Genomic DNA, 23,430 nt, shown 5'->3' with positions numbered 1-23,430 from the left:
GTATTTTGCTAGTGGGTTGAATAAAATGTACTGTGAAACCAGACATAGGACCCAGGATACTGTAAGTAGGATAAAACTGAAGCTATAATATTTGCGTTTACTCCATTTTGCAGCAGGATGGTCATAGAATACACCTCTACAGCAGTGTTTCTAAACCACGGTCCTGGGGACTCACTGACATTACTGGTTTTCCAATTACCAATTTCCTTACTGGAGGAGGTCATTTCATAACAATAGCAAATACAACAATTTACAGAATTAATCATTTCTAGGATTATAAACGTAACATTGGAACCTGGAGATTAAGACACCAAATAAAAATCAGAAGGCAAATGAAGTCCATGTAACCAGGGTTAAGAAACACAACACTATCCAGCATCTGTATTCTGGACTGAGATATATAAGGAATGGATGTGAAATTTTTAAGTAATCGATTAACTGCAACAAAACCTTACAGAATACTTTGCCACAACAAAAGCTTTCATGCAGTATTGCACAAAATGATCCTCTCTTTGCTCCCCCTTATGCTGGTAGTGATAACATGGACATGGATTTTCCAAAGTGTTTATAACCTTTTGTTAAAATGTGTCACCTTGATGATATCAAAGCATGGGGGATTACTTCTAGCAAGCAAGGATGGTAAGGTAATTTAATTCAGATAAGAGACTGACCTTGCATTGTTCAGTTTTGTTGATTTCAGTAAATGGTATAGGCTGCCAGGGTTTATGCTACTACTTCTGAAAATTGCAGGAGAGAAGAAGGAAGGAAAGAAGGAAAGAAAGAAAGAAGTAAAGATGGAAAACAAAGAATTTCACTTGTAGGTTTGGGGCAATACTTGGGGTTTAACAATATATTCTAAAGTTATTTTTATTTTTGCAGTTCATGTCTTACAATGGTTGAAAACCATTACAACATACCATGATGATATGTGCACCACCACGTCTGCTATCTGCTACATATCTGCTTATAATTTGAATTATTTATAACCCTAAATTAAATGCATTTCATTAGTCGGTTCTAAGGTGGTCACTAAGCCTAGATGGATTGTCAGACCATTGTAGAATAACTTTAAAACACACTCACTGACTCATGAAGAGCAATGTTTTAAGATGCTAACTAACCTAACACACCAGCCTTTGAGATGTGGGAAGAGAACTGGAACAGTGAAGTCACAAAGACACAGGAAGAGTAAGCAGGCTGTATACAGAAAGAGCTCCCAACTTGTTGTTATTGGTCACTGGCTACTGATTAGCAGCCACAGAGTTTGTTCTGAGCTGAGAAGCTGAAAACTGAAGCAAAAACATTTTAGCTTTTACAAGCAATTTTAAAAACAACTGTCTGATAAACTCTGGCAGGTGTGATCCATGACATACACAGTTGGAAATTTGGCACTTGCTTTTTCAGAATACAAGTAAAGCAAAATGGATATTGTTTTAAAAAATTAGCAGACTTCATGAGTTCTGCAGCTTTGGGTTATAGAGTGGGGTCGACATTCACAAGAGACTCTTCTTTCTTAATTAAGGATGCACTCCTGTATTTACAAAATACTATAGTCAAACAGTGGGGGTGATAGTGTAGCTGTCATACATCCAACTTATCAATTTTCCGCCACTTTCCCAGCTTGTTGGAGAAGCAGTCTAAGCAAAGATGCCCAGACATCCCTTTACCCTACCATCTTTTTCAGGTCCACCAGGGGCACTGGGGATAAAATCTCTCCAGCATGTCCTGGGTCTGCCTGAGATCTCCTCCTGGTTGGAAACCTGCCCAGGGTGACATCCAGGAAGCATCCTAGTCAGATGCCTAAACCACCTAAACTGGCATCTTTTGATGTGGAGGAGCAACAGCGGCTGTACTTTGAACTCCTCCCAAATGTCTGTGCTCCTCACTGTATCTCTAAACCTGATCCCTGACACCCTGTGAAGGAATTTATTTCCGCTGATTTAGCCACAATTTACTTCTTTCAGTCACTACCCACAACTCGTGTCCATAGGTGAGGGTAGGAACATAGAATGATCAGTAAATCAAGAACTTGGCCATAATGGTCTGGTGCTTTGAGGCTTGGGCAGCAGCCAAAGGCAAATGCCTTGGTGGACCAATCCCTGGCTACCGAAACTGACTAAAGGTAACACGGAATTTGACCTTTCTGGCAAAGGAGGAACCCAAGCTCGTGAAGGTAAGCAAAGAGGTGCTTTCTAGATATCTGGCTTTTAATGCTACTCTATACAGCATCAGAAAGGCACAGTTATAAATTCTACTAGTGCATTTTGAAATCAAACCTGATACCAGCTGCTTCTATTTTATTTGGTGTCATTTCACTGTTATACAATATAATAAAGTATATTCTATTTATAACATTTATTGTTTTTAAAGATTACGCTACAAAGAATGTGTTACAAGTAAGTAATACATTGTATTCAAATCCATCATCCTCTGAAGTTCATTTTCTTCAAAAATATTCCAAAAAAGTTAGCAGGTTCTGGAACTACTAAATGGAAAAATCAATCCTACTCCCAACTTGTTTTGTTTAAAGCAGACTGGGCAATATAATTACCTTCGAATCAAATATTTTGGCCATCTTTGTTAAAATCATTGTATATTCAGTTGTGGTAAGAAAGGGGTGAAAGAGAAAGAGCAGTACAAGTATATAATAACAGTGACTTCTTCAGTAAACATTTTTAGTAAAATGAGTAAAAACTCAGTACTGATCAGCCTAGGTAACAGGACAATAATTTGATTTAATTATAATTTGTAATTCAAGCAAAGTATTTTAAATATTTCAGTACTGTATTAAATTAGTATTATTGCTTTAAAGCCCATGAGCACTGTTTAATTTAAGCTAATAACCCCACGGTATAGTGCACTGTAAACATATTGGTAAACTAGTTGCAGTAATTGATAATGGAATGAAAAATTCAACATACAGTACAGTGGTCTCTATGGCAATGTCCACACTATTATGTTCTCATTTTGAAAAAGGAGTTTTTACAGAAAAACGGTATCTGTCCACACTAGCGTTTTCACATCATTTATGAAAGCATCTCTGCCCACACTAAAAGCGCCAAAAACAAGTATGACATAGCTGTTCACCTATACTGGGCATGCGCACATTGCCAGAAACAGGAGGAGGAAGAAACCCCCAAGCTAGACATTAATTTGCAGCTTGCATTTACAAATGGAGAACATCAATGGCAAATACCGGTACTGTATTGTTTTATTTGGACAGACGAAGAGGCATAATTGTTATTGGGAGCAATGAATATGTATAAGACGAGCAAAGCATCTGAGAAAATGTAATAAGCAGGGTCCAGTCAGGGAAGGGCCAAGTAATAGGTCTGGACCAATGGGAGTGTGATTAGAGTCTCTGCTCTCCATTTTCACCCTTCCACACTGCAATGCTGAGATGACATTCTCAGACATATATGATCTCTGGAGAGAATTCTCATATGTTTCTGCGTTTGGAGGTTAAAAACACTGTGGTAGTGTTGACGAAAGTAGAAAGCAGAGACTAATATCTGTGTTTCTGAACAAAAACATGTGGACATAGCCTTAGAGTAAATATGAATGACATTAAACAAAAATCTAAAAAAGTGTCACATTTAAAGTGCAGGTGTATAGACACAAAGCCCTAGCTGAATATGTACCACAACCCTGGTTCAAATATAATTATTTATTTTCACTTATGTTAATACAGAAACATTAGTCAAACTGGTGGGACAAACAAAATCCAATGAAAAAATGAGGACATTGCATGAAGTACTTAATTCACCTTTGCCAATTCACTTTTCGACATTTTCTCTAAAAGTAATGATATGATGTAGTTACTGTATAAAAGATCAGTAAGAAAAAATGTTAGGGCAAAATCCATTACCTAGGAGTTCGTCTGCCAGACTGGATACTGTCATTATCCCCGAGGTTCAGTGATGCAAGGGAAAGGCTGGAGACTGAAAAAACACGGGGTCGTGAACCTATATTCAGAAATAATTCACAGGAAGGGGAAAAAGAAAGGAAAATCAACATTTCAAAAGGACACAGGAGTCTGTTCATTATTATTTCTTCCACCTGAATATGTCATTTTAATTAGGGAGATTCTGTTTACCGCTGTTGTACTGTATAAAATAAACACTGAATTTAGAAATTCTAAAAAAAATTCCATATTGGGTGTAAAGATATATTTTAAGTGGCCTAAAAAAGCACTATGACACAGAGTATGTGTTGTTTTACTTTGATACTTTTTCCTTCTGGCATTGTTGCCAAATGTCAGCTGAGTCAGGGAGCAGATCTGACTCAAAACAGGTTATTAATTAATAAAGAAACACATGCATATGAACAAGATATTTCAATAAAAAGGGTTCTACTGTTTTTTAAATTTTATTTTGAGTCACATCATCTCCCTGGTTCACACGATCTAATCAGTACTTTGATTGATTAGCTCACTAATTCTTTGACCTAATTTTAGCGCTCCTATTGTATATTCTGTACTATTTTATAGGCGTGTTTTATATTTTTGACAAGCCTACAGTCCTAATATTATAAACTGCTAAGCACTGTTCTATAAACAGAACAGTGCAACAAATTAAAACAACAACTGTTATCTGAACATTTCTTCAGGTGAAACATGAAATACAAGAACTACACAAAAATGGACTCCACTACAGTTTCTCAAGTAAAATGCTTTGGGAAAATTTCTGCTGTGTAAATTGGCACTGTTAAAAATGATCAAACAGGTAACTTTTTTTTTAGGCATTTAATCATTACAGAAATAAAACAAATTAGATTTAAAGACATTGCTTATTAAACTGATAGAAGGAGTCCACATTTATGTAACATATTATAAACATAATGTGTACCTCAGTTTTAACTACATGCAACAAAACAAATGCATAATGACATTTTTTTGATTAAAAACAGTTTATGATATACAAAAAAAATACACTTAAACAGAAACAAAAAAATATCAACATGTAAAAAAACGTTTCCTGCATTTTGCCGATTTTTATTGTAACTATATTTGCAGCATAATATTGGGCACACTCTGTCCAATGCTGGGGGGATTTTATAAGTATGGAATATACAGTTTGGCAGCAGTAAAAATTTATGAAGTTCGTCAATTATTTAAATGGAGAAAATGGTCATATTTCAACAATATGAACAATAACATGGAAGGACAGATTTTAAACGTGTTAGTAGTAGAAAAAGAAAACAAATATTCTGAAGCACTAGAAGAGAAATTACATCATTTTCAAGGTGTTAGAAGAAACAATAAAAAAAAAGAATTGACAAAAAAGGAAAATACACCAACCAGAGTACATTTTGTTGTGCAATTGTCTGCTGAAAACATGATAGGATGGAATGAAGGCAAGAAGTGAATGGTTAGGACCCGACCTTAAGTTGGAAATGCTCAAAGTGAAAATGTCTTAACACAGAGAGAGAAGATGAATTGAAAAAAAATTCTAATGCTAAGAATCTGTCCATTGGGAGGAAAAGTAATGACAATCTAGATGGTTAGAATGATTAAAAAACCTCAAATGTGTTATTGTGTTTGCTAGAATTACTTATGAATGCTTCAAATCACTTTGTTTTTTCTGCCCAGTGCATCGTGACTCACCAGCTCGAGAAAACCCCTACATATAACGAATGTACCATTCGGTTTGTTTTGATGTCTAGTTATGCAAGGCACTGAGAATTTTTGGCCCTCTAGACCCGAAAACCCTTCATTTTTAGGCCTTTTCTGGAACATATATTGTGCAGAAAATTATACTCTTATGATGAACAGTAAACCAATAAGTGTCTCATCAAAAATGATAAAAAGTACTTAAAGTTGTGCATGGAACATCAACAGACACCAGGGCTTCATCCTCTAATGGGATGCGCGTGATAAAAGTTACTACTTTTCACAAAACTTAAAAAAAAAAAATTGGGGATTGGTAATATAGGTAGACAGAGTGTCTTTTATATTGATCGCAAATATGATATTTTTGATATCTGATTCTTTGTTGGGTGGCATGGTGGCGCAGTGGTAGCACTGCTGCCTTGCAGTAAGGAGACCTGGGTTTGCTTCCCGGGTCCTCCCTGCGTGGAGTTTGCATGTTCTCCCCGTGTCTGCGTGGGTTTGCTCCGGGTGCTCCGGTTTCCTCCCACAGTCCAAAGGCATGCAGCTTAGGTTCATTGGCGATCCTAAATTGTCCCTAGTGTGTGCTTGGTGTGTGGGTGTGTGTGTGTGCCCTGCCCAGGATTTGTCCCTGCCTTGTGCCCTGTGTTGGCTGGGATTGGCTCCAGCAGACCTCTGTGACCCTGTGTTAGGATATAGCGGGTTGGATTATGGATGAATGGATGATTCTTTGTTGGTGGGCCTGGCCCATTAAAAATCACTCCCAGAAGGTTAAAAATGACAAATTTCAAACACAAGCAAGTCGGGTATCAATTTGGACTATTTCAAGGTGACTGATTGCAAATATGATATTTTTGATCATTTACTAGAGATCTAGCCACCTATGGACCTCTATCAGTGAATATTAGTGAATTTCCCCTTGGGATTAATAAAGTATCTATCTATCTATCTATCTGAGGGTAAAAGATGACAAATGTCTATTACAATAGAGAATACGGAGACTTGTTGAGAAGTTTTTGAGTTTTACAATATATGATGTAGCTATTCGTGTTTATTATGTACTTCTACAGTAACTCATGAAGTAAATCACATTTCATATGAAGGCACTGAATTAGGGTGGCCCACGCTCAGATATTTTTCCTAACAAGTTAAATCGCTTTCTTGATTTTAAATTGCTGGGTAAGGGAAAATTGGCTGTTATATTACTTTATGCCTCATTTACAAGCTAGCAACACATAGGCATGGAAGAGAGGCTACATTATTAGCCTGGACCTCATAAACTAAATGTAAGGCAAGTTATTTATAATCATGGTAAATAAAATCTACATTGGACAAAGTGCACCTCGAGGACCTTCATGAATATATTTACACAAAACATACTGATTCATCACAAATGGAAACAATAGAAATGCATAATGACATATCCTACTAAATTAAATAAATAAATTAATATTCTGGCTATTGCAAAGAATTGTATAGGGACACTGGTCATTTTAAAATCAATTTTCATCTAGCGGCCAGGTCTTAAGGAGGTCACACAAATGCTTTTCCAACTGAAGCTTTGAGGATGCATTGCATAAAGAAAGCCCAAAAAAAGTGCTTGCAGTTGCAAAAGATTATTAGAGAGTTAATTATAAAGTATTCAAGCCCAAGGAAATTAAAAGCAAAAATTAAGGTGAGGAGCAAAACAGATTAGTATTTCTGTGTCAAAAAGATGCAGATTTTCATACAGTACATGCGGATTTTAATTAATATCTCAAACATTGTTGTTAATGAAGCATCTAAGAAGGACTTAGAAAAAGGAAAATGTTTGCTTTAGCCTTTTTAGTTTAAAACAGGTGGCAGAAAGCATACAGCAGAACAGACTCTCTGGGGGTGAGGGCCCTGTGTTACCTGCTGGAGCTCTAACAGGAGTTTTGGGGGATTCCATTATGTCTCTATGAACAGATTTGGGACGTGGCTTTTTCTGTTTGCAGCTAGCTGGGCGAGGTTTGATCACCGTGTCCATATCCTCCATCAGTTTTAACTGTTTCCTTCTTAGATACTCCTGTTTAATAAACTCCCGTCGGGCTTTCTCATCTTCTTTTTTCTGGCGATCTTCTTCTGCTTTGACTCTAAGTAAAAATATCAAAAAGTGTTTTTTATTCTTATGGGTTACTAAAGGAAGGGCTGACAATAATCAGAGGTATTCACTTTTATATATACACTAGTACTATAAACTTGTAACATGATGACAGTCAGGATTGGCTCCACATCCTTTGACAGCTTGCACCTGGAATCGTCAATAGTTGTGAACTGAGATGAGCTGGACAAATAAGGACAGAAACAGTCAGCAAAGGGTTGGTGCAAAGTGATAAGCGAGTTATTCACATCAATGGGTTCAAAAAGTAAATTGCCAAAATTCATAATTCAATAAATAAGTAATACAATAAAACAAGTGCTCAATAAATAGTTTCATTTAAATGAGATTAAAACTCAAAGTAGATCCTTATTTCTTTAAAACCATGACCTCCAATGCTTCTTTCTAAATCCAGGTGTCTCCCCTGCTTATCCTGTGTGGACCTTTCAGTGAGAGAAGACATCCATCAACAAGTGCAGTGAACCATCTAACCTGCCTCATGTTCCCATCATCAGTTCTTCAGCATTCATGGGGCACCATACATACATCTCCCACTGAAAGTCTTTAGGCAGTAGTCGGGGACACCACATAACGGGCTGCTCCTACTCCCATATGTCACATGATGGGAGCACCCTCTTCAGGCCCTCAGGGGCTAATACCTGAACACTTGCCTCCTGACCCTACCTTTCGCTCTCTCATTCTTCTCTCTTTCATTAACCTCCATTCTTTTTCTTTCTTCACTTTCTTTTTGATGTCTGATTCTCTTGCCCAGAATCTTCTTTTAAGCTGTGGCCAGGTGCAGGTGCAACAATCACCAACATCAAGGCGTGAACAAGGCACTTGACTGACCCACGCGTGTTTGCATGTGAATGTGCAAACAATCAAGCACCTCAATCATCCATTGCACTCACCTGGAGCCTGTACACTTGGACTTATTTATTTAGTTTTAAAAACGCTAAATATCATGAACCTCTCACATCACTAACATTTATTTTCAGTAACAAATAGTAATGACTTACTAGTAATAACTTAAGCAGTTTAATGGTTTTGAAGCAAACCCAAATCATGGTAAAAGTAATTTTCATCTTTTTCCATTAGCCTTTGTATTTGCTTATTGGCAATTGTCTGTCCTTGCTCTTCTGACATGTTACTGAAGGCATAAAGAACTCCTGTGCACTTTTTTTCCTAAGTGACAAATAGTTACTCTATTGCTTGATATTTTTTTTCACAACAGTTGAATAATGAAACCAGTCACTTTCACATTTTGGTACAGACTCCAAATTTATATTCAGCTGTGAGCGACATGTTTTTCCTGTTAACCTTTATGATTTTTGAAAAAAACACAAAATGTTCAAGATTTAACTAGATATTCATCTGTAGGCAGCGTTCCTGGGAAAAATAACGCTTTGGTTAGATTAACAGCTTTGATAGGAACTGAGGAGGCAAACTGCTGTTGTTCAGTTCGTTGCATGACATTGCAGTCAAAGTTTATAATTCCTCAAGACAATTTAAACTGATGGCAAAAAAAAGCTTACCATGGGGTGAAATGTTCCTGAAAACTTCTGTATACCTATCACAGAATCAAACCCTAATATGAAACCCACAAAACAGCCATGACAATAATACAGTATTTTTTCTTCCAAAATATATAAATTTATATATTTTTCTATGTTTAAATTTTGGTTCATTGAGAGTGTCATGTTTTGAAATGGATGCCATACGTTAAGTTTAAAATGCTCAGTAAACAAGTGCATGAATGACCATTTTCACTACAGTGTATAGTGCCTTTATTCTAGTGTACAGTGAAGTGGGCAGTCTTTGCCGTTGCAGCTGGAGGCATTTCATTGTTTGACTTTGTCTCTGACTTTCTCTCTTATAATTGACCGTGGACCCCTCAGAGGTTTACTTTCTCCAGGGATGCTGCTAACTGGAGTTTTTGTTTTCCTCTCCTCCATTGTCAACAGGCCACAATTCAACAGTGAATTAATGTGCAGATATCATTGGGTTTCATTTATGTTAATGAGATTTTGACTACTTTGTTTTCCTATCTGTTTAAACAAATCTGTCTTTATGGGTATTCATTATGTAGTTAGTAAACTGTAAAATTTATACTTGCATTTTACTAGAGTGCGCCTGTGCTCAGTAGAGAGTGCTATACAAAAATAAAATGAATTCAGTTTCTTAATGTAATATTGCTCTTCTCAGTCAAACCCCTGTTAGATTTTTTTAAATACACCATGGTCTCTTGGGTCTATATTCTATATCGTTTGCTTTATTTCAATTCACTAACTTTTAAGAAGTGTTTCATGTATTTATTATTCCATTAATCAGATGGCAAAAAACCATGAGTTGCATACAACAAAGAAAATAGCAATTGTAGTTTAAACTGATGCCATTTTTACTATTATGTGTGTTTACCATAAATTAATTGCTTTAGAATATATTTTGAAAAAAAAAAAAAAAATGTTGAGGAATCAAGGGGTTCTAATTATCCTGGGTGCAGTTTGTTGATTTTCTCCAAAAAAAGGAATGAATAGGCAGGAAGGAATTTCAGACATGATAGAATTATGACACGTAAAAAAAAAAAGCAGAATACCTAAAGAAATGACAAGTTTCATAACTTATAACGTTTCTAGAATTGAGCCTGATTCTAGAAATACAATTAGCTTCTAATTAATAAAGCAATTGGAACAAAAGTCTGTAGGAAGTGCAGCACTTTAGGACAAAGATAACCCAAACCTGGTTTAAAACATTGATTGAATAAATAGTGTCAATCTATACCCTCAAGATATTAGCTATTACATTTATTACAACAGACTTTACTTGTGAATAGCCACTATGTTTTACATATTCACCTAATCATCAATGCAGATTATGATCACCACTTCAAAGTTCTTTAGACTGACAAGCCTTCTCATTGTAGTACACTGATACTGTATATTACGTTTAGGTATTTCTTTAAATTATTGGGATAACAGCTGTGCTCATGATTGTTGCTTCTGATGAGTATACACTTGTAAAAAGAATGTTTTTGCACTACCCCTTTATGTTTTACAGTATAATTATTTAATGATTTGTACCATCCTCTATGCTGGAAAAAATATTGCTCAGACGCGAGGACTCAGACAGCATTTCTGCAATATATGAAAATATTTTACAGTCCCTCCCTTTCAAAGATCCAAGAGGACAATGGGAAAAGGATCTCTCACTCAACATATCAGAAAAGGAGTGGAAGGTAGCAATGCAGAGAATTCATTCGAGCTCCATATGCACAAAGCATACAATTATTCAGCTCAAAATTATATATCGAGCACATCTGTCTCAATTGAAATTGTCCAAAATGTTTCCAGGGCAAGATCCAACCTGTGAACGCTGCAATCAAGCTCCAGTCTCACTGGGTCACATATTTTGGGCCTGCACCAAATTAACATCACTCTGGACAAAAAATTTTTAAGTGCCTTTCAGACAGCCTTGGTGTCACAATCCCTCCTAATCCACTAACAGCTGTGTTTGGTGTTCTTCCAGATGGGCTTAAAGTGGAGAAGGACAAACAAACTGTGATTGCCTTCACTACACTATTGGCACGCAGACTTATTTTACTCAACTGGAAGAATCCTAATTCTCCTCTTTTAAATCAGTGGGTAACTGATGTTTTATATTTTTTGAAATTGGAAAAAATCAATTTCTCACTTAGAGGATCTGTGCAGAACTTTTTCAAAACCTGGCAGGATCTAATCAATAATATTTTAGAATAAGCTCTTAAAGCACTGAGGAAGTAGATTCTCTCCCCATTTCTTTTTCTTCTCCATTTATCTGTATCCGCCTATTAAACTCTTCAATTTATTTATTTTTACTATTTTTAAATTTTAGTCCATTGGCCATGCTCTCTTTCTCAAGGGTGAAGGTTGATTTGTTTTCAATCCTATTTTTTTGCAAAAATTGATCTATTTGTATGGAATGATGACAATAAAATCAATAAAATTTATTAAAAAAAAAAAAAAAATTGTCCCATCCCACAATAAAAGGAATCTGGTTCTGCAGATGGATTTTCACAGGAATGCAGACCTCTGTACTGAATGAGATACCAGTCCATCACAGCACACCTCACATCATGAAAATTTAGTGACAAACATACTTGTCTTTGGATTGTAAAACAAAATTAGAGTGTTTGGTCACCACAGTGACATGGTCAGGAATTACACTCAGTCCTTCATTATGACATCTCATTCACCATGTTTGAGAGTCAGAATGAGTTTCTTACTTTAAAGATCAGAATTGTTTTAAGCAAAATAATTTGTTTCTGACATTTATCAAAAAGTTACAAATACGATAAACCTCAAAAATCCAAAAATCTAGTGGGACTTCCACAAGCTGAAGACAGCAGGCTTTCTTTAAAAAATGCAGCAATCTTTGCCCAGCTATCCTCTTGTGAATACCTTGGTTGAATTTGAGTGACTGTCTCTTCTAGATAAATCACTGTAAACTTCAAGTCGAACCATTTGAAATGTGCTTGTGGCAAAATGGATGTATGGAGCCCAATTTGTCTAATAGTGATCCTGTACGAGCCACTCCAGCCCACAGTGGTGTGTCCCACTAACTGGGTTTAGTTAACATTCAAATATTTAGGCACCTAATTGTACTAAGCCCATTAATTGTGCTAACACAACTGTGTCACACATTTATAATCAGAATTTTTATTCCAAATTTGATTTGTTTGATTTGAAATTGTGTATAAAATGGCCAGTATACATTAAACAAGTACATAATTCTATGAATCTGCAGTTCTTATAATAATAGTTTAGGTTACCAAACTTTAACTCTCTCTTTTGTGATTTCATAAGGCTGAACTTACTTGAAAACAAAACCCAATCTGATTAGCCTACCTGGCCTCCTCTTTTTTCTGCTCCAATTCTGCCTCTAACTGTTGTTTCCTCTGCTGATTCTCTTTCTCTCTCCTAAGACGTTTTTCTAGTAGAGCTGCTCGTTTCATTGCCATATCATCTTCTCCTTTTTGATCATCCTATTGGCAGTAAAATAAAACAAATGATAACTAACAACAACAAATTAAACACAATTGACATGTTAGTCAGCAGAATACATCTGAATTCAAATTCTGAGACAGTAAAATCCATGCAGGTTTTTAGAGGTAAACTGAGATGTCTGGGCTACGTTTTAAGGTGATAATGTTCCTCAATGTCAGATAGATAGATAGATAGATAGATAGATAGATAGATAGATAGATAGATAGATAGATAGATAGATAGATAGATAGATAGATAGATAGATAGATAGATAGATAGATAGATAGATAGATAATGTAGCTCCATGCATTTTCAGTACCTGCATTCTTTGTCTAGATCCCTGAAAGTGTAATATCAATACCTTAACAATAACCAATGAGAGAAAATACGAAAATATGCAGAAATAGATTATTTTTCATATTCAGCATATTAATAAAATATGTATACATATTACTGTGAAAAAGTATTTACCTATTACTAATTTCCTGTTAATGAAAACTTTCATGTTTTCAGGTTTCTAAAATCTAATATTAGATAAAGAGAATCTATAAGGAGGTACCAAAGAAATTCCTGGAATTGTTTAAAAAAAAAAAAAAAAAAAAAAAACTTTATTGTTAAACTTACAGCAATTCTGTTTTAGCCACCTTCAAAATACTCTCCTTGAGTTGCAATACACTTAGCCCAGCGCTTCTCCCATCCCTGTTAACACTTCTTGTAACTCATCCTTTGTTACAATGTCTAGCATTTTTTTTCCCTGGATTTCTAACACAGTAGCAAATCTTCTTTCCTTTAGTTTTAATTTTAACTTCAGAAGTCAAAAACAATCACATTGTTTTTGATCAAAACTCTTTGGCTGATAATGTGTTGTGTGCAGGTGCATTTTCATGGTGTAAAATGCAGCTCTGCATGTGCCGTTGCTCCAGGCACTTTGTTTCCTTGATGCTTTACCAAAGACATCTCAGAAGTTCAGTATAATGTCACATATTCATGGGGAACAAACTCTTTACCAATAAGCCTGTCAGTATCAAAAAATGAAATCATCATTGTCCCTTGAAAACCTGTCCTCGTGGCTTGGAGAAAACAAAAAATAAAATAAAATTGAACCCATCTATGTCACCTGTGCGATTGTGAAATAAACACCAGAAATACGCACTTAATCAACTCAGCACAATGCCACTTGGCAGACTGATTAACCACACCTGCAGGTACACCATACTTAGAGGCACGTTCGATAACTGTACCTTTCTTCTGTGCTATTGATTGACTCTGGAAATTTATGGGTCCCCCCTTGTATGTGAGCAGATAACAGATTTGTACCTTATTTCATTTATCAAACAAGTCATCCAACACCAATTAGTGATGTGTGCAAAAGAAATTGCCCCATTACACTTAGAGGTTATGTTCAGTATTTTTCAAGATGAAGTTACTTTTTCATAATTCATGGTATACATTACTTTTGCCATGGGAAAGTTTTTTTGTGTTTTTTTTGTTTGTTTGTTTGTTTTTAACAAATTTTATAAAACACCATGCATGTTCGTGTTTAAAATCGGGTCTACAGATTTGCACCAATATAATTTTTTTTATGTTTTACAACCTTACGTATGGTCATACTGTTTTGTAATATACTGCAATTTATTATTTCCTTTTTTGACTTAATTTAAAATGGACATCATATCTCCAGGGCAAAATGAGTTAATCTACTGTATCTCCTGAAATTTTTCAGGCAAGGAAGATAGAAACTTGATGCAAGGTAGTTAAACCTAGTAATCATGGCTCCAAAGAGTGGTGACATGTTCCATGTTGATTAGCCCAGGCAAGTAACAATTTCAATGTACCCTGTATAAGTGACAATAATGACTCATAAACTCAAAATATGTACTGTACTGGATTTGTTTCCACAAGCAACTAGGAGCGTCACTGAATACAGTGTAACCTTGGTTCACGAACGTCTCGGTACACGTACAAATCAGTTTACGACCAAAAAGTTCGCCAAACTTTTGCCTCGGTTCACAACCACACACTCGGTATACGAACAAGCCAGTTTCCCTTTCGGTTTGTGCACGCAGATGATTTCCGCACGTGTTGCATTGTTCTTGGTCAGATGTGCATGCTTTCTCTGTGAACTCTTTGTGCTCTATTTCATTTCCCTTCTGGTTCGTACATGCCGATTACTGTATTTAAGCACGTGTTCAGTCTCTCCCTGTTCATTGTTCTCAGTCAAACGTGCGTGCTTTACCTGTGAACTCTTTGTGCTCTACAGTATTTCATGTGCTTTTGCAGTTAACCATGGCTTCTAAGCAAGTGAAGAGTGGTGAGAAGAAAGTTTTGCAGAAAATTGAAATCGAAGTAAAGAAAGAAATTATTGAAAAGTATGAGTGTGGTGTTCATGTTACTGATCTTGCCGCCGAGTACAAGAGATTTTGACTATTCTAAAGCAGAAAGAATCTATTAAAGCAGCTGATGCTGCAAATGGAGTTACAGCGTTAACCAGGCAGAGGCCTCAAGTACTGGAAGAGATGGAAAAACTGTTGCTAGTGTGGCTGAACAAGAAGCAACTTACAGGGAATAGCGTAAGTGAGGCGATGTTATGCGAGAAAGCCAGGAAGATTCATGGCGATTTGTTGTAAAACTATCCTTCTACGAGTGGCCAAAGTGAGGAATTTAAAGCCAGTAGAGGATGGTTTGAAAAGTTTTGCAAGAGAAGTGGCATTCATAGTGTGGTAAGGCATGGAGAGGCTGATAGTTCTGACGCTGAAGCTGCGAAAGAATTCGTGAAAAATTTCACAATATTAGTAGAAGACGAAGGCTACATCCCGCAACAAGTCTTCAACTGCGATGAGACCGGATTGTTCTGGAAGAGGATGCCGAAGAGGACCTACATTACCCAGGAAGAGAAGGCTATGCCCAACCATAAACCAATGAAGGACAGGTTAACCGTTTTGCTGTGTGCTAACGCTAGTGGCAACGTAAAAATCAAGCCACTACTTGTTTACCAATTTGAGAACCCTCGTGCTTTCAAGCAGCACAATGTAAACAAAGCCAGACTGCCTGTGATGTGGAGGGCAAACACGAAGGGATGGGTCACAAGGACCTTGTTTTTGGAATGGCTGCACAAGGCTTTTGCTCCCGCCGTGAAGCAATATCTCAAAGAGAATAACCTGCCTAAAAAATGCCTTCTTCTAATGGACAATGCACTGGCACACCCTCCAAATTTGGTTGATGATATGGTCCGAAAAATTTTAATGCGTAGGAAAAGGCAAGTCACATTAGACCGCTATTTCGTGAAGTCTGATCCACCAGTTAAACAGCTAAAAACACCAGAAACCCAGGAAATCACAGAGAAAACACCTGAAGGAGAACATCCCTCCACCGCAGAGCCAGACTCTCCCTCAAAACTGGAACCTCCTCTCCACTCAGTTCCTCCTCACTTCCTTCATGTCAGAACTCGACTCATGCAAGGTGAGTTTTCTTGGTGGTTTATGGTTAAGTTTTTGTATTACGGATTTTTCAAATGTTCATTTTTCAGTTCATAGCGTGAATTGTTGCAATGTTACTTTTCTTGGTTGTTTATTAAATTTCTGATTTTTCAAATGTTCATTTTTTTCCCTGTGCTTAAAACTCATTAAAAAAAAAGTTTACACAGCGATCGGGTTGTAAGGCTATTAGCGTGAACTCCTGCAATGTTACTTTCTTGGTGGTTTATGGTTGGTTTTTAAATAAAGTTCGGATTTGTTCAAATGTTCCTTTTTTCCCTGTGCTTAAAACTCAAAAAAAAAAAAAAAAAAAAAAGTGTTTACAGCGATCGGGTCATAAGGCTACAGTATAGTGCGAACTCTTGCAATGTTAGTTTTCTCTGTTGTTCAAGGTTTTCTCAGTGTTATTCAATGTTTTTACATTTAGTTTACTATTACGCTATGCATTCTATGGTTTAATTAACTATATTTGTGCTTAAAAACTTAAAAAAATATATATATTTACATACAGTTCATATGGTCTGGAACGGATTAATTGTATTTACATACAATCCTACAGGGGAAATTGCTTCAGTTCATGACCAAATCGGTTTATGACCAGAGTTTTGGAACGAATTATGGTCGTGAACCGAGGTTCCACTGTAAGTGGAATATAAATAGGGGTAAAGAGTGCATCAGGTAAGCTGATCTATATAATTGCACAAGTTGCATTGTGGATGGACATTAAAAGTAAAAATTTCACTATATTCTGCAATACTAGTCCTACTATTATTACTTCTACAAAGTAAACAAATCTAGTAACACTTTAGACTATGTTTCATTATTAAGTCATTAATACGCATTATAGAAAGATTCTCCACAGCTTTACAAATCATTGATTCATTAGCTGTAACTCTAGCTGCAGCATCTAATTCAAAGTTGAACAGCACTCTTCCAATGTAAAAGTTTGTAAAAGTTTAATAATCATGAAGTGTTACCACACATTTTAACCTTCTCTTTTGTCTTGACAGATATGAAAAAGAAATCGATGAAACTCTACAGCAACTGCTTATTTAGTTGTTAAAAAAAACAGAGCCAACACACTAGATGATAGGTTCACTTTGATACCTCAGACTCTAACTGCTAAAAAATTAAATGCTACAATTGTTATAAAGATAATTCCAAACAAAGTTAATTTGTTAAGGTTTACAGGACAATTAATTACCACATTGTGTCTGATATGTACTGTGAAATAGTGAAGTAGAAAAAAGTTGTTTATAAATGTTTTCAGATAAAAACTTGTATGTAAAGATGACAAAATAGTAATTCCAAAAATGACATGAGGTCATTGATGTGTTTATGTTGCGCTAATAGGATTATCAGCACTTACTTTAAAAAAGAAACCACAGCACATTTTCTGCTCTTCATCATAATTATCCATTCCAGCTTCTCCATCATTTGCTTCTTCCAGGACTTCTCCATCTAGTGGTTTTAAAACTGACAGGGGCACCTCAATTAAACTTGAATTCTTGGATGTATCAGCATTAAACTCAACAGAACTATCAACATTAGGAGTCACAATTACAGTTTCTGTAACAGTCTGTGACAAAATCTCTGAAACACTTGATTCTAAGAGCTTGCCCTTATTGTCCTCTTTCTTCTCCACTTGCAGACCTCCTACCTCTTTTGTTTTTTCCTCATTATCTATGGCCTTTTCAACCACTGGTAACTCTTCTAAACCCCCCTCCTTTACTGAACAGCCTTCTTTTGCTGAGTCAATGGTTTTATCTTCTTCTGCAGAAGTATGATCTGCTGAGTCTAAATCCTTTTGAATACTATGATCATCTCCAAGGCATACAAATGATCTAGTCTGTGTTTGGCTTGGGGAGAATCTCCTCAAACGTGGAAGGCTATCTACCGACTGGGGTGGTGTCAAAATCCGGTTAAAAGGTGTTAGTTTTAGATCGCTTGGCCTTGGAGTCCTTGGAGTTTTGGAATTAAAAGATGCAGATTTTCTTGTGATAGTTTGAGGAGACCTGTGAGATGTTCTAGGAGACTCCCCAGATGACAAAACAGGAGACATGGAACCAGTTGAGCGGGAGGATGTACGCAACTCCCTAACTTGCTTTTGGGGTGATGGCTGAGGTGGAGATATAACCCATGCTTGCTGCTCTCTCATCTGCATTATGACCTCCTGCTGTTGTGCTAAACGCTGCATTTCCTGCTGCAAGAAGAATAATGAAGAATTCAGTTTCTCTATGGATTTTGTATACTCTAAGAGGTCACCCTCCACAATAGCCTCCTCATTGGGTGATTTTAACCACCTGCTCTGGGGTGAATCTAAATTATCCAAAATGTCATTTTTACATTTTCCAGGTTTTATGCGGTTATCCTCAGGTGATTTTGAAATATGATCATCAGATGATAATTTTTCATCTTCAGAACCAGCAGCTTCCTCCCTAAGTGGCGATGTACCATCTCCTTTCTTCTTCACCACTGTTAGAAAGGCTGTTCTTCCCATTCTCTGCCTGTGTCGTGTAAATGCTGCCTCCACCTTTTTCTTCTGTGCTTCAATAGCTCGACGCTTCTCTTCTAATTTCATTCTCAGTTGTACCATTTCTGACGCCAACAGCTGTGTAGGATCTTTCCCTTGTTTCACTGGGCTTTCTTCAGGAGTCTGGGCCCATGATACCATATGTGGAATATTGAGCTCTGAACTCTCTGGAGTAGTTTTCTGAGAGCTACTTCCACTACTCCTGCCATCAACATGGTTCAGTTTCTTAAACTTCTGCTCTGCAAAGCTTGTCATCTTAACTCCAGAACCAGAAGAAGTAGTACTGCCAGCCTGGGACTTAATACTTACTGAACTTGGACAAGGGCTAACGATTTCCCTTGTGTGCCCAACCTTTAGCTCATAGTCATGGTCCATGTCTGAATCCATGCTTACAGTATAATCTTTAAGGGAAGAATCCTCATCCATTGTTTCCTGAATGTCTTCTGTACGGACATGAATTCCAGTGTCCACCTCTGTTGTGTCTGGACTCAGTGAACCCTTAGCTTCATCATTAGAATCATTAAGAACTTCTTCTCTTTTGAGTTTTAAACTATTGACACCGATTTCTTGACTATGGAGGAAAAATCCATTGTTCACTTTCTCAGTCTGAATTACTCCTTGCATTTTTTCAGAATCATGAATTATCTGTAAAGCTTCCTCAATGCTTGGTGTCCCTGCATGATTACCATAGTCATCCAGTACCGGCCCATTTGCAAGTCTAACTTGACTGTTTTTTTCAGCACATCTGCCCGATGTTTCAGTGAGATAAATTTCCTCTTCAATACCTTCTGTCTCATTTTGTCCATTTACAGGCTGAAACAACAAATTCCGTTTTATATTCCTTGGGAATGGATTGACTTTAAACCCAAGACCTTCATTGCTGATAGATCTCGTCATCCCTCGGATGGGAGCTGCTGTAGACTGCACAGTATTTTCCTTATCAAAAGGAATATCAAACGATACTCCATGTACCGATGACCTGAAGAGAAGTAAATCATTTATTAAAAATTAGACATATTAATAAAATCATTTCAAAGTATGTAACAAGAAATCATTATGCTAATATCTTTTCATTACTATTGTTTTAACTTAGTTTCTTTTAATGTGTTCATGAATTTTACAATTCTTTTCCTGCATATGCTGTATATTTCATGACCTATTGACAAATATTCCGTTTAATACAAACTATACCACAGCGATCAGATGACTTAAAGTATATAACATAACAGCACTCCTAAATCAATTTAACACAGTTCAGGGTCACAAAATGGGAAGCCTATCCCAAATAATAATTCCAATAATTGATACAACAGCAAAAACTTAAAATTAACATTCAAATACACCTGAGTAAAATAGGTTAAATATAACACTGGTTACATTATTTTTTACAAGACATCAAAACAACAACACAACAGTATCCATGAAGTTGTTAATTGCATCTGCATATTCAAGATTTTAATATACTTATTGAAGCGGAGCCTATATCTGTTGTTATATTCTTCTTCTTTCGGCTGCTCCCGTTAGGGGTTGCCACAGTGGATCATCTTCTTTCATATCTTTCTGTCCTCTGCATCTTGTTCTGTATAATTATCTAAATAAGCCTTGTGTAAAATGCTTCTTGAATTTTGTAAAACTGTATGTCTGCTAGTCTGCCACTAGAGGGTATGAGTGATGTGAAATCACATAAAGATCTGAACAGACCAGAGACATTCACCATCTGCTCCAGCCACTCATTCTCTGATGAAGTGTTTCTGAACAATTACAAGCACAATATCTCTGCAGGATAACACTGAGTTGTGCTCTTCAACACATACATACATACATACATACAGCCTCTGCGGCTATGTAAATTGTGACACTGCACTTTACATTGAACAGGAGGAAATTTAATAAGCTAAAGAACAACTTAACTTTTAAACCCCCATAATGACAAATGACAGGCAGTAACATAGTAGCTAATAAAGTACAAACTGCCTGATGAATACTAAATATCATCATCACAAAAATGATTTAAAACATATATCTTAAAGTTTAAATTTGGTATTTTTGAAGTTAACATTATTTTGGCATGCTATCAGTTGTCCCAAATACAATTGTTGTTAATTGAAACATTATTCAGGCAATCAATAATAACAATAACAACAATAAAGATAATAACAATAATAATGCATTACCTTGTGCAACTTAAAACTGCGGCCATTAAAGTAATGGTCTAAATGTGAACATGCCCAGGTTCATTTGGAAAAGCTTTTGGTTTAATATAGTAGACCACTATAATTTTAACTTGAAAATAATTAATTTGCCTGTGGAACTTTAGCACTATTGTATCTCTAGGGAAAGATAACAGTTCTCGTCTTTGCTCACAACTAGTGCAGGTGGAGTTTTCAGGTTAACAACAATAACAATTTATGGTTAAAAACTCTCTGTGAAAGCATGATTTGGAAATAAAATGTGTGTCATTGCATATCATTGAGTTTGTAAGTAAGTTTGCATAACTAAGATGTGGAAACAAATTGAAAAGATAATGTGCCTACAACTGCCCTCAATCCTTTCAAGTATCTAACACTTTGAAGCTAAAGCTGTGTTTATATGCTATTGAACAGACGATAAACATGAATTTCTGAGTCACAAATTCCACTTGAATGCCCCATGAACTCTGTTCTCCAAGTTGGACAATTCAGAGAAAAAAAAGTTACCTATATTCTCTGAGCGCTCTGATGTAGCACTCACCTTTCACCCTGGTCAATTGTATAAAATAAAAAATATAACCTGGTCAGCTAGAAATATCACTTTTGTGTGGTTGATTTGCATCTGGAATGAAGTGATACACATTTTATACAATTAGTTTCTCTTTACTGTCATAAAAAATATTGTTTACCTTTAATTGCTATTTTTGCAATTGATTTTTTTTTTTTTTTTGCATTAAGAAATCAATAGCGACCTGGCATTTCTCCAAAAAGTACAATCAGCAATTCACATGAACAGGTTGAAATAGGAAGGTGAAAGGTCACCAGTCAGAGCTCTGAAAACCCAAATGGCACATGAACACCACATTAAGCTAGCAATGCTTAGACTGACTTTAATATAGTATGCAGCAAAGTGTTTCAGTATTGCATTGTGAAGCCTACAGCTAAACAACATCAATAAGGAAATGCAGTCTAGCAGTTGTCAATTTGGTCCTTCCACCCTGAATCACTTTTTTAGGATTATTTTCACAAATTGGAAAGAGGTACCCAAAAATACAAGCATAAAATCTGCTGGAAACATGTCAGTAATGTAAATTATTTCACTGCAAGAGAAACTGGTCTTGTGTTTGAACAAAAGCATGCTTTCCAACAGGTTTTATCAAACGATGCTCCATAAAGCATTTAAGTTAGCAGGACTGGACATTTCATGCATGTGCAGTTTATGATCAGATACAGATTGAACATTTTCCTGTGTCTCTGTCCTTCTTTTATAATTGATTTTTTTGTTCGCAATTGTTTTTCTCTGTTTCTGGTGGTTTCTCACTGGTATGCTTTGGCTCATATGGGTAAGACTCAGCAGTCAACATCACAGCTGGATATAATGTTGATGTAAGTTGCAATTCAGCTAAATATCCACCAGAAGTCACCATGAATGTAACAATATGGAAATAGTATTATGCATGTCAACAACCTAGCTAATAAAAAGAATACTGTACTTTTAAAAGTTAGATGATCTATCTCAATTTTTTAATGGAAATGAAAATCTTTACAAACCGCTTCTCTTTAGGCCATGTTCCAATACAGCCATCCACATAAGACATTGAAGTAGATCTTCTCATTACTCCTAAATTAGAAGAAAATAAGTATGTAGAGTTTTGTTGGCTAAGAACAATTTTCTATACTCTTCCCAATAGCTTTTTTTTTTTTAACATGGCATTGCAAGATATCTAATTCAGCACTACAGAGAGAATGTTCTGATAATGACACACTTCAATAGTGAATACTGGAGTCTGAAAAAAGGCCTGTCAATGCATTAAGAACAATGCAGTTCAACAAACCTAAAACCCAAGAATGCAACATTTTAATCTGAAAGGCCATTCATTTATTATTATTTATTTTATGATCTTCCCTTTCTCATTACATGGCACCGGGGGCAGAAGCCTATCACAGCAGCATTGAGTATTTAGACAGAATGCCAGTCCATCGCTGGGCACTTTCAACCAAACTCCTATACTTAGTCATACTGTAATAGTTAATTTAACACATTTCTTTGTTATGTAGGTGAACAGTAAGTATTTTTTAAATATTTTACATAAAGTAAAATCACCATATGGCAATATTCCATTATAATACTTCTGCTTAATAATGGAATATGGTCAATTCCACCCCCTCATCTGTTTCTTAAAAACATTTCACATTCTTAATAAAAAGTAGACCTCTTATTACCCGAAATGGCCTTCTGGGGGTTCTGCTGGGAATGCCTGAGAGGTAGAAGAGAGGCTGGAAGAGATGGTGTTTGGCTGAAAAATAAATCAATAAACAATATTTTAAAATGTGAGAATACAGCATTATAATTATGGAGTGAAACCTAAAAAGTGCTTATGAAAATACAGTGATCCCTCGCTATATCGCGCTTCGCCTTTCGCAGCTTCACTCCATCATGGATTTTATATGTAAGCATATTTAAATATATATCGCGGATTTTTTGCT

General features: G+C 36.1%; 1 protein-coding gene across 7 annotated transcripts in view; it reads right to left on the bottom strand.

Moving 5' to 3' along the window:
* The window catches only part of camsap2a (calmodulin regulated spectrin-associated protein family, member 2a), a 194,246-nt gene that overhangs the window by 20,945 nt on the left and 149,871 nt on the right, over positions 1-23,430 (bottom strand). For 2 of the 7 annotated variants that reach the window (XM_028811059.2, XM_028811062.2), the window contains 7 exons: positions 23,167-23,240; positions 22,495-22,564; positions 17,591-19,733; positions 12,611-12,747; positions 7,502-7,722; positions 3,869-3,965; positions 672-737 (listed from right to left, as the gene is read on the bottom strand). In XM_028811059.2, the coding sequence (XP_028666892.1) occupies positions 672-737; positions 3,869-3,965; positions 7,502-7,722; positions 12,611-12,747; positions 17,591-19,733; positions 22,495-22,564; positions 23,167-23,240 (2,808 nt within the window). The remainder of the gene's footprint in view (positions 1-671; positions 738-3,868; positions 3,966-7,501; positions 7,723-12,610; positions 12,748-17,590; positions 19,734-22,494; positions 22,565-23,166; positions 23,241-23,430) is intronic. The other 5 variants (XM_028811064.2, XM_028811065.2, XM_028811063.2 and 2 more) reach the window with 3 other exon arrangements.

This window comes from Erpetoichthys calabaricus, chromosome 10, assembly GCF_900747795.2.
Source record: "Erpetoichthys calabaricus chromosome 10, fErpCal1.3, whole genome shotgun sequence".
Lineage (NCBI taxonomy): Eukaryota > Metazoa > Chordata > Cladistia > Polypteriformes > Polypteridae > Erpetoichthys > Erpetoichthys calabaricus.
Note: the sequence above shows the minus strand (reverse complement) of the source record. Positions and strands in the feature narration are given on the sequence as shown.